The sequence below is a fragment of the Tursiops truncatus genome, chromosome 1 (genome assembly GCF_011762595.2).
Source record: "Tursiops truncatus isolate mTurTru1 chromosome 1, mTurTru1.mat.Y, whole genome shotgun sequence".
Taxonomy (NCBI): domain Eukaryota; kingdom Metazoa; phylum Chordata; class Mammalia; order Artiodactyla; family Delphinidae; genus Tursiops; species Tursiops truncatus.
In genome coordinates, this window is record NC_047034.1 from 166,551,540 (window position 1) to 166,564,180 (window position 12,641).

The following is a 12,641-nucleotide window of genomic DNA, read 5'->3' on the forward strand; positions in this document are numbered from 1 at the left end:
TTCACGCAATTCAAGCTGCCCAGATTCTTCTCATATTGCTGCAATCACTGCTCAGGGAATGGCTTTGCCACCTTTCATCATTTATCTCAGGAAATAAAATAATCAGGACACTGGTTCATGATGTCCTCCCTTAACGCAATCCAGGTCAGGTACATACCTCATATCTGTTTTTAAGAAAAGGAACAGGCTGGTCCATCTCAATCAGAACATCACTCACAAGCCTTAACAGGCCTCAAAATTACACACCTAAGTGTAGATTATAGTTAACGTTGAGCCATCTTTTTAATTTATGATGATGAACCAAATAACAGCCAACAACAACAAAAAACATTCAAAGCTCTCTGGGAGCTAAAGATGTATAAACAGAACAGTGACAAACAAAACCCCCAAACAACCTTTACAACTGTAGCTAAAATGCAGAATGATGTTCCAAGTGAACAGTTCTAATAAATAACGTTCGACACTGAAGTCTTTTGGGGATTCCTGTAGTTGGGTGACTTCTGTATACACTTCTCAAAAAATTACATACGTGGCAGGATTTCTTTGCTGTCAAGACATTCTGTAAGGATAGGGATCCAGTCTTATTTATGTTTATTTTCCTAGCAACCAGCTCAATGCCTGGCACATACCAGTTGCTCAGTAAATATTTGCTGAATCAAGGAGAAAGCAAAGAATAACACTTGGGAAATGCGTATTCAGCAGCTACTCAAAACACTGAGAGCTGTCAGCATAGACACTGTGACATCTGCCATCATACATTAAGAATTTTGTTAAGCCATTAACTTCTCCAGCAATGCTTCTCAAAATGTAGTCTAGAGATACCAAAAAAGCAGTCCACGGGGAACTTGTTAAAGATGGAGATTCCCAAGCTCTACCACAACGTAAGAATCAGACTCTGGAAATGCGGTCTGGAGGTGTACATTTTAACAAATCCACCGTTTTAACAAGTGCATCATTTTTATATATACTGAACTGCTGTTCTAGAGACTGATGGCTTTGTATGAGACACTACACCTGCAGTTCAGGAAGCTACTTCCAAGGGTAATGGTATCTATCTGAAAGCATGACTTAAGCAAACTAAGCTTAAAACATCAACAGCAAACCATCTCATGTCAGAGTAAGTGACCACGGCACTAGGATATTATAAGGCATTAAGTGAAAAAGGAGTTTCAAGACTGACTGAGTCTAAAAATGACTTTTTTTAAAATGACTTTTTAATTTTTAATATTTTTTAAAATTTTAATCACTTTATTTTATTATTTTTTTCTTTCTCTCTTTTCTCCCTTTTCTTCTGAGCCGTGTGGCTGACAGGGTCTTGGTGCTCCAGCCGGGTGTCAGGCCCAAGCCTCTTAGGTGGGAGAGCTGAGTTCAGGATATTGGACCACCAGAGACCTCCTGGCCCCACATAATAGCAAACGGCAAAAGCTCCCCCAGAGATCTCCATCTCAATGCTAAGACGCAGCTCCACTCAACGACCAGCAAGCTACAGTGCTGGACACCCTATGCCAAACAACTAGCAAGACAGGAACACAACTCCGCCCATTAGCAGAGAGGCTGTCTAAAATCATAATACAGTCACAGACACCCCAAAACACATCACCAGACACAGTCCTGCCCACCAGAAAGATACAGCTTCATCCATCAGAACACAGGCACTAGTCCCCTCCCCCAGGAAGCCTACACAACCCACTGAACCAACCTTAGTCACTGGGGACAGACACCAAAAACAACGGGAACTACAAACCTGCAGCCTGCGACAAGGAGACCCCAAACACAGTAAGTCAATCAAAATGAGAAGACAGAGAAACACACAGCAGATGAAGGAGCAAGGTAAAAACCCACCAGACCAAACAAATGAAGAGGAAATAGGCAGTCTACCTGAAAAAGAATTCAGAGTAATGATAGTACACATGATCCAAAATCTTGGAAATACAATGGAGAAAATACAAGAAATGTTTAACAAGGACCTAGAAGAACTAAAGAGCATAAAATGATGAACAACACAATAAATGAAATTAAAAATTCTCTACAAGGAATCAATAGCAGAATAACTGAGGCAGAAGAACAGGTAAGTGACATGGAAGATAAAACAGTGGAAATAACTACCACAGAGCAGAATAAAGAAAAAAGATTGAAAAGAATTGAGGACAGTCTCAGAGACCTCTGGGGCAACATTAAATGCACCAACATTCGAATTATAGGGGTCCCAGAAGAAGAAGAGAAAAAGAAAGGGACTGAGAAAATATTTCACAAGATTATAGTTGAAAACTTCCCTAATATGGGAAAGGAAATAATCAATCAAGTCCAGGAAGCATAGAGAGTCCCATACAGGATAAATCCAAGGAGAAACATGTCGAGACACATATTCATCAAACTATCAAAAATTAAATACAAATAAAAAATATTAAAAGCAGCAAGGGAAAAGCAACAAATAACATACAAAGGAATACCCATAAGGTTAACAGCTGATCTTTCAGTAGAAACTCTGCAAGCCAGAAGGGAGTGGCAAGACATATTTAAAGTGATGAAAGGGAAAAACCTACAACCAAGATTACTCTACCCAGCAAGGATCTCATTCAGATTTGACGGAGAAATTAAAACCTTTACAGACAAGCAAAAACTAAGAGAATTCAGCACCACCAAATCAGCTTTACAACAAATGCTAAAGGAACTTCTCTAGGAAGGAAACACAAGAGAAGGAAAAGACCTACAATAACAAACCCAAAACATTTAAGAAAATGGTAATAGGAACATACATATCAATAATTACCTTAAATGTAAATGGATTAAATGCTCCAACCAAAAGACACAGACTGGCTGAATGGATACAAAAACAAGACCCGTACATATGTTGTCTACAAGAGACCCACTTCAGGCCTAGGGACACATACAGACTGAAAGTGAGGGGATGGAAAAAGATATTCCATGCAAATGGAAATCAAAAGAAAGCTGGAGTAGCAATCCTCTTATCAGACAAAATAGACTTAAAAACAAAGACCAGGGCTTCCCTGGTGGCGCAGTGGTTGAGAGTCTGCCTGCTGATATAGGGGACATGGGTTCGTGCCCCGGTCCGGGAAGATCCCGCAAGCCACGGAGCGGCTGGGTCCATGAGCCATGGTCGCTGAGCCTGCGTGTCCGGAATCTGTGCTCCGCAACGGGAGAGGCCACAACAGTGAGAGGCCCGCGTACCGCAAAAAAACAAAAAACAAAAACAAAGACCATTACAAGAGACAAAGAAGGACACACATAATGATCAAGGGATCAATCCAAGAAGAAGATACAACAATTGTAAATATTTATGCACCCAACATAGGAGCACCTCAATACATAAGGCAAATGCTAACAGCCATAAAAGGGGAAATCGAAAGTAACACAACAATAGTAACACCCTACTTTCACCAATGGACAGATCATCCAAAATGAAAATAAATAAGGAAACAGAAGCTTTAAATGACATATTCAACAAGATGGACTTAATTGATATTTATAGGACATTCCAGCCAAAAACAACAGAATACACTTTCTTCTCAAGTGCTCATGGAACGTTCTCCAGGATAGATCATATCTTGGGTCACAAATCAAGCCTTGGTAAAATTAAGAAAATTGAAATTGTATCAAGTATCTTTTCTGACCACAGTGCTATGAGACTAGATATCAATTACAGGGAAAAATCTGTAAAAAATACAAACACATGGAGGCTAAACAGTACACTACTAAATAACCAAGAGATCACTGAAAAAGTCAAAGAGGAAATCAAAAAATACCTAGAAACAAATGACAATGAAAACACGATGACCCAAAACCTATGGGATGCAGCAAAAGCAGTTCTAAGAGGGAAATTTATAGCAATACAATCCTACCGCAAGAAACAAGAAACATCTCAAATAAACAACCTAACCTTACACCTAAAGCAATTAGAGAAAGAAGAACAAAAAACCCCCAAAGTTAGCAGAAGGAAAGAAATCATAAAGATCAGATCAGAAATAAATGAAAAAGAAATGAAGGAAACGATAGCAAAGACCAATAAAACTAAAAGCTGGTTTTTTGAGAAGATGAACAAAATTGATAAACCATTAGCCAGACTCATCAAGAAAAAAAGGGAGAAGTCTCAAATCAACAGAATTAGAAATGAAAATGGAGAAATAACAACTGACAGTGCAGAAAAACAAAGGATCATGAGAGATTACTACAAGCAACTATATGCCAATAAAATGGACAACCTGGAAGAAATGGACAAATTCTTAGAAAAGCACAACCTTCAGAGACTGAACCAGGAAGAAACAGAAAATACAAACAGATGAATCACAAGCACTGAAATTGAAACTGTGATTAAAAATCTTCCAACAAACAAAAGCCCAGGACCAGATGGCTTCACAGGTGAATTCTATCAAACATTTAGGGAAGAGCTAACACCTATCCTTCTCAAACTCTTCCAAAATAAAGCAGAGTGAGGAACACTCCCAAACTCATTCTACGAGGCCACCATCACCTTCATACCAAAACCAGACAAAGATGTCACAAAAAAAGAAAACTACAGGCTAATATCACTGATGAACATAGATGCAAAAATCCTCAACAAAATACTAGCAAACAGAATCCAACAGCACATTAAAAGGATCATACACCATGATCAAGTGGGGTTTATCTCAGGAATGCAAGGATTCTACAATATACGCAAATCAATCAATGTGATAAGCCATATTAACAGAGTGAAAGATAAAAATCATATGATCATCTCAACAGATGCAGAGAAAGCTTTCGACAAAATTCAACACCCATTTATGATAAAAACCCTCCAGAAAGTAGGCATAGAGGGAACTTACATCAACATAATAAAGGCCACATATGACAAACCCACAGCCAGCATCATTCTCAATGATGAAAACCTGAAAACATTTCCACGAAGATCAGGAACAAGACAAGGTTGTCCACGCTCACCACTATTATTCAACATAGTTTTGGAAGTTTTAGCCACAGCAATCAGAGAAGAAAAAGAAATAAAAGGAATCCAAATTGGAAAAGAAGAAGTAAAGCTGTCACTGTTTGCAGATGACATGATACTATACATAGAGAATCCTAAAGATGCTGCCACTAAACTACTAGAGCTAATCAATGAATCTGGTAAAGTAGCAGGATACAAAATTAATGCACAGAAATCTCTTGCATGCCTATACACTAATGATGAAAAATCTGAAAGAGAAATTAAGGGAACACTCCCATTTACCAATGCAACAAAAAGAATAAAATACCTAGGAATAAATCTATCTAAGGAGACAAAAGACCTATATGCAGAAAACTATAAGACACTGATGAAAGAAATTAAAGATGATATAAACAGATGGAGAGCTATACCATGTTCTTCGATTGGAAGAATCAACATTGTGAAAATGACTCTACTATCCAAAGCAATCTACAGATTCAATGCAATCTCTATCAAACTACCAATGGCATTTTTCACAGAACTAGAACAAAAAATTTCACAATTTGTATGGAAACACAAAAGACCCCGAATCGCCAAAGCAACCTTGAGAAAGAAAAATGGAGCTGGAGGAATCAGGCTCCCTGACTTCAGACTATACTACAAAGCTACAGTAATCAAGACAGTATGATACTGGCACAAAAACAGAAATATAGATCAATGGAACAGACAGAAAGCCCAGAGATAAACCCACGCACATATGGTCACCTTATCTTTGATAAAGGAGGCAAGAATATACAATGGAGAAAAGATAGCCTTTCGATAAGTGGTGCTGGGAAAACTGGACAGCTACATGTAGAAGAATGAAATTAGAACACTCCCTAACACCATACACAAAAATAAACTCAAAATGGATAAAAGATCTAAATGTAAGACCAGACACTATAAGACTCTTAGAGGAAAACATAGGTAGAACACTCTATGACATAAATCACAGCAAAATCCTTTTTGCTCCACCTCCTAGAGTAATGGAAATAAAAACAAAAATAAATAAATGGGACCTAATGAAACTTAAAAGCTTTTGCACAGCAAAGGAAACCATAAACAAGATGAAAAGACAATCCTCAGAATGGGAGAAAATATTTGCCAACGAAGGAACTGACAAAGGATTAATCTCTGCAATATACAAGCAGCTCATACAGCTCAATATCAAAGAAACAAATAACCCAATCCAAAAAAGGGCAGAAGACCTAAACAGACATTTCTCCAAAGGAGATATACAGATTGCCAACAAACACATGAAAGGATGCTCAACATCACTAATCATTAGAGAAATGTAAATCAAAACTACAATGAGGTATCACCTCACACCAGTCAGAATGGCCATCATCAAAAAAATCTACAAACAATAAATGCTGGAGAGGGTGTGGAGAAAAGGAAACCCTCTTGCACTGTTGGTGGGAACGTAAATTGATACAGCCACTATGGAGAACAGCATGAACGTTCCTTCAAAAACTAAAATCAGAACTACCATATGACCCAGCAATCCCACTACTGGGCATATACCCTGAGAAAACCATAATTCAAAAAGAGACATGTACCACAATGTTCATTGCAACTCTATTTACAATAGTCAGGACATGGAAGCAACCTAAATGTCCATTGACAGATGAATGGATAAAGAAGATATGGCACATATATTCAATGGAATATTACTCAGCCATAAAAAGAAACAAAATTGAGTTATTTGTAGTGAGGTGGATGGACTTAGAGACTGTCATGCAGAGTGAAGTATAAGTCCAAAAGAGAAAAGCAAATACCGTATGGTAACACATAAATATGGAATCTAAAAAAAAATGGTTCTGAAGAACTTACAGGCAAGACAGGAATAAAGATGCAGGCATAGAGAATGGACTTGAGGACACAGGGAGGGGGAAGGGTAGGCTGGGATGAAGTAAGAGAGTGGCATGGACATATATACACTACCAAATGTAAAATAGATAGCTAGTGGGAAGCAGCCACATAGCACAGGGAGATCACCTCAGTGCTCTGTGACCACCTAGAGGGGTGGGATAGGGAGGGTGGGAGGGAGACGCAAGAGGGAAGGGATATGGGGATATATGTATACATATAGCTGATTCACTTTGTTATAAAGCAGAAACTAACACACCATTGTAAAGCAATTATACGCCAACAAAGATGTTAAAAATAAATAAATAAAAAATTTAAAAAAGATACTGAGTTAATGTATCAGCAAACAAAAGCAGTCGTCACCTACTGAGCTCCTTCTATGTGCCTGCCGTTTTAGTGCGAGTTTTACATAAATCTTAATTAATTTCACAACGACCCTATGATGTAGGTGATAACACTACCAAATTTTACAAATTAGGAAATTAAGGCTTTCAGGTATTAAGCTGCTGAAGCTAACAATACTAGTAAATGGTAGAGCTGGATAAATAAATGGTATGTCCATACAATGGGACCCTGCTCAGCAATAAAAAGGAATGAACATGCAACAACTTGGGTGAACCTCAAAATAGTTATGCTGAATGCAAGAAGCCAGACCAAAAGGAATACAGATTATATGATTCCATTTATAAAATACTCTAGAAAATGCACATTCATCTAGAGAGAGAGAAAACAGACAAGTGTTACCTGGAAAATAGCAAGTGGAAAGGGGCAGAATGGACGGATTGCAAAGGGATGTGACAAGATTTTTAGGGGTGATGATTATGTTCACTATCTTGATTGTGATGATGATTTCAGGTTTCAAAACTTAGCAAACTATAACCTTTAAATATGTACAATTTGCTGTACATCAATCATACCTCAAGCTGTCTAAAATAAAGTGAGAGAGAAAGAGAGAAGTACAGGGCCTACATACAAAGCAGTACCTCCCCAACTCTATATTGAATTTAATCTTACGTTCTTAAAGTATTTTTCCTTTTTTCTTTCTGTAGCTGAACAATTTATTATAGAATAAAACAGAATCAGTTTTAAATATAGCTACCAAGTGATTTGTAGTGCTCTTACTCTGACCTCTAAAACCGAGGAAGAAATAACATAAGCCTATAATGATCACCAACAGTGAATCAGTGTTATTGCAAAGTACTATTAACGTTATTGCCATCAAATGATTAGGACAAGCAGTGGGGGGGAAATGTTGAATGAATCCCTGTACAGCAAACATTTCTTGAACACCTGTATGTGCCAGACACTTTTAGGTACACGTGTTGGGAAAAAAATGCATAAGGCACAGTTTAAGTTAGTACAGAGGTGACACTAATAATTTGAGTATTGCTGATCTAAGGAATGATGTTGCTCCTCTGTAACCAAAGTTAAGTGGAGAGGAAGTCTTAAGAGAGAAAATGAAGAGGTGTGTCTATAAGCTATCGAGGTAACAAACTAGTGACAAAATGATGGATTGAACAGCTAAGAGAACATCCAAGTGCAAAAATACAAAACCATAATGTCCTTCAGCATAATCAGTACAAAGAGTATCAAGGATTTACCACTTGAAACCTCCCCTAAGAGAGTCATCAGGGTCAGCCCAGTCTTGTAAACAGCTTATCTCTCAAAAAAACAATTTAGAGCCAACTGTCGATAAACCATGGTTAAAGTAAATACTTGATCTTGAATTTGTTTTTTAAAAAGTAACTTGCTATGAATCAGGGAACTATTTAAATAGTAGAAGGCATTTATTGCTTGGATTAATAGTAAATAACAGGGCTCCCCTGGTGGTGCAGTGGTTGAGAGTCTGCCTGCCAATGCAGGGGACATGGGTTCGAGCCCTGGTCTGGGAAGATCCCACGTGCTGCGGAGCAACTGAGCCCACGAGCCACAATTACTGAGCCTGCGCGTCTAGAGCCTGTGCTCTGCAACAAGCGAGGCCACGATAGTAAGAGGCCTGCGCACTGCAATGAAGAGTGGCCCCCGCTTGCCACAACTAGAGGAAGCCCTCGCACAGAAACGAAGACCCAACACAGCCATAAATAAATAATAAAAAAATTAAAATTGCAACCTCCCTTTAAAAAAAAAAAAAAGTAACTAACAGACACTAAATTGTCTACAGCAACATGGGAGGCCTCCCCACACTAACCCCTCAGTCAGATGAGCAAGACTACAGGGGCAGTGCCCGCTCACTCTGCCAGCACCTCTCAGAATGGGAAGCATGGCCGGAAGAAAGGGGAAGCAAGGGAGTCCTAAAGTGGCAGTGCAGTCAACCCTACAGCACCAGGTGTGAGGAACTGGGTAGTGAGGGAGCCCACAGGTGGGGATGCACCTCACTGAGATAATGAAAAAACAGAAAACGTCAGCTAAGAAACAGAGCATGATAACCATTTGACAGTTTTCTGTCAGGTGATGCCTATGTACCTTTATACATACATGACATACACGCATCATTTTTATCCCTTTGGGAGGCAGTAACTCAATGTGTAAGAGGAGAGCTCTAAAGTCAGAATGCTTAGGTTTGAATTCTTGCTCAGAGCTTAGTTTTATGAGCTCTGCAACCTTGGCCGAGTTACATCACCTCTTTGAGACAGTTCTTCTCATCCATAAAACAGTGATAAAAAATAATAAAATAGTATCCACCTCAATGATTTTTGTGAGGATTAGATGAGATAACATATGTATTGATACCAAGTGTATCAAGGTAAGAATTCAATAAATGTTCACCATTATTGTTTTTATGTCTGAAAATGACCATTGTATTCCTAAACACGATGCAATTTACTGTGTAAGTCCATATTAAATCCTTTTCATACCATGTTTTGAGTATTTATTGTTGTTTGGTTTTTTGTTTTTATTACTTCATCTCTGATTTGGGGTTATCCATAACTACCTTCTGCCCCATTTTATTCCTGATTAATCAGGAGGAAATGGTAAGCTCAGTTAAGTATCCTGGATCAAAACCGGTTGTAAGCTGGGATCCACCTAGTGATCAAAATATAACTTCGTTTTGAAAGTCTCTTGCCTAGCACTTTTGCATGACTGTCCTTTAGGGGATAAATGTCAAAAAAAAAAAATTTAAAGTTTGAAAAAAATTGAGATCCTGATAACTGATCTGCTATCCTGAGAACACTAAACCAGCAAACAAATAAAACTCATGGTACCTACCTCCTTCTGTGCACCTTTAATTTCTGAACATTCTTCTAGTCTTTTTAAAACATCCTGGGTAATCAAGAGTGCATCTGAGAAGATTTTTTCATTTTCTAGAAGAAAATTCAGCTGGTAATGCTTCCCCTCATACTCTGAATGTAAAACAAAACAAAATTTAAAAAATCAGTGATTGATTACTTGAAATAATTTTTAAAAGTTTAAGCTGTCTGAGAACCTTTAGGTCATGTACTGCATTTGTAAACAAAACAGCTAATGTATCAGTTATGAGTAATAGCAAACAGCATCTCTAATAGCTTCCTCCTTTGTGCCATCATCATCCTAGTTAAAATAACGGGTAAGAATCAAAGATGGTACATGGTTATTTCAATACTGCTTTTCTGCTCTGTGGTTCATCTTCAGGCTTGCAACACTCAAAACCACAGACACTTTTAAAAGAAGAATACCCTAGTACAAGTATTGCATTGGATTTTGGTTTCCAATCTAACAGTGATCTTTGATAAATTTATCAATGAAACAAACAAACAAACAAAAAAATCATAAAGATCACTGAATCTAGTAACTGACAACAGAAGGACAGATTACAAAACAACTATTAAATGAATATTACCTGATTCTGGGCTTGCTTCCTTTGCCTCACTAAAGGTTTGTACAACAGGAGAAGGGGAAAAATCTTCAGCTGTCAGAGGAGTCTCCACTGGGGTGTCTGCATTCCCCTGAATCCCCTGGGCAGCGGAAGGATCCACACTCATCTCTTGCACAACCGTCTGGATCACTTCCCCCACCTCGGCTTTCACAGGGCCCCCTGGAGGGGTGGAAACATCCGGGGAAGAATGAAGCTCTCCAGCACCCTCGGAGGAAAGGATTTCTACTTCAGCCTTCTCCAACTCCTTCCTGGATGACTCTGAGGATGGTGTGGAGACATCCCTCACCACCTGACCCTGAACAGAGCAGTTTACAAGGCTAGCTAGAAGATTTTTACAACTAACAGCCACATCAAACATCTGTAGGCTGTCGGCTAAGGAGATGATTTTGGAGAAGTTGTGTTTGCCCACAGGTAGTTTGCCAGTGTACATCATTTCTAACAAGAGGGCAAACTCCTCAGGGCTCACGACAGATGCATCGATGGAGATGGTGTCTGTGTTGTCCAGCAGGGTTTTGAACAGGAGGCTGGCAGCAGCCAGGACAAGTTTGTGGGCCCTGAAGTAAATGGTACCAATGGAAATGGTGCAGTCACAGAACTGCTGCTCCTTGCACAGCGTGTAGAGCTGCTGCAGCAGCTGCCGGCTATAGTTGGGAAGCTCCATCGCATCAGCTCTGTCTGAGGACTTCCTTTACTCTCTTCTTCCAGAATCACTTTGTGAGGATCAGCACTAGATCCTGGAAAAACCCCAAAAATGCCATGTTAATACTTCATAAGCACACAGGGAAATGCCCTGAATGAAATATGAAAATGAACAGGCAATTCACTGGTTCATTCAGCAAATGCTGCTGAACAGGAAGGGGTACTGTGCCAGGTATACTGAATTAATCATGATAATAACTGGCATGGGTTTAACTGCATGAACAGGACTATGCTTAGTGTGTCATCTGGATGATCTCATTTGATCCTCACAAAAACTCACTGGAAAAGTACTGTATCCTCCCCATTTTATACATAAGACTGAAGCTCAAAGAGACTGAGAGAACCAGCTTAAGGAAAAACAGCCATTAAGTGGCATACCCATGTCTCACTGATTTCAAAGCTGTAAGTGACTATATTGCTAAATGCATTCTGCTCTCAAGTTCTCAGCCAAATGAAGGAGACATATATATATATATATATATAAACATATTTATAATACAATGTCCTCATATTACTTGACCTATCTGCAGCCCTGAATACAGGTCGTCATTCCCTCCCCTTTAAAATGCATTTTTCACTTGATCCTGCACTCTCTGGTTCCTTTGCTGGGTTCTCTGCATCACTTTGGCCTCTAAAGTTTGCTGTGCTCCAGGACTGTCATCTCACTTCTTCTCTCTCATCTGATTCCATACCTTTGAAATAGCTAAATGTTGAGAGCTTTTAGATTTGTATTTCCAGCTCAGCCCTTTCCTCTGAACTGCAGACGCACACTTCCAACTACCTATTGAACATCTCTAATTGGAGGCCTGTTAGGTTTCTTAAACTTAAATCCAAACTCCCCTGCCATCTTCCCCACTTCACAGCAATTCTGTCCCTTCTAGTTGTTCAGACCAAAAACCTAGAAATCATCCTTAACTCCTGTTTTTTCTCATATCCCTTACCCAATCCTTTATAAATCCTGTTGGCTCTACCTTCAAAATATATCCAAAATCCAATCACTTATTACTACCTCCACTGGTTCTACTCTGGTCAGCCCAAGCCGCCATCACCTTTTATTTGGATATTGCAACAATGTCCTAACTGGTCCCCCATGCCTCCACCCCTTCCTAGCCCTACCCCTACCCTACTCTATCTTCAACCCAGTAGTCAGAGAGATCTTTTTAGCACATAGCCATATATGTCACTTTGCACAAAAGCCTCCATGGTTCCTGGTCTCAGAGTAAAAGCCAAAAGCCAAAATTCTTACTCTGGCTGTCATTA

At 39.1% G+C, this 12,641-nt stretch overlaps 1 protein-coding gene across 9 annotated transcripts in view; it reads right to left on the reverse strand.

Annotated features, from left to right (window-relative positions):
- Positions 1-12,641, reverse strand: part of ZBTB40 (zinc finger and BTB domain containing 40) — a 78,762-nt gene that overhangs the window by 34,015 nt on the left and 32,106 nt on the right. For all 9 annotated transcript variants that reach the window (XM_019938552.3, XM_019938550.3, XM_019938556.3 and 6 more), the window contains 2 exons: positions 10,647-11,416; positions 10,037-10,170 (listed from right to left, as the gene is read on the reverse strand). In XM_019938552.3, the coding sequence (XP_019794111.2) occupies positions 10,037-10,170; positions 10,647-11,343 (831 nt within the window). In that variant the 5' untranslated portion in view covers positions 11,344-11,416. The remainder of the gene's footprint in view (positions 1-10,036; positions 10,171-10,646; positions 11,417-12,641) is intronic.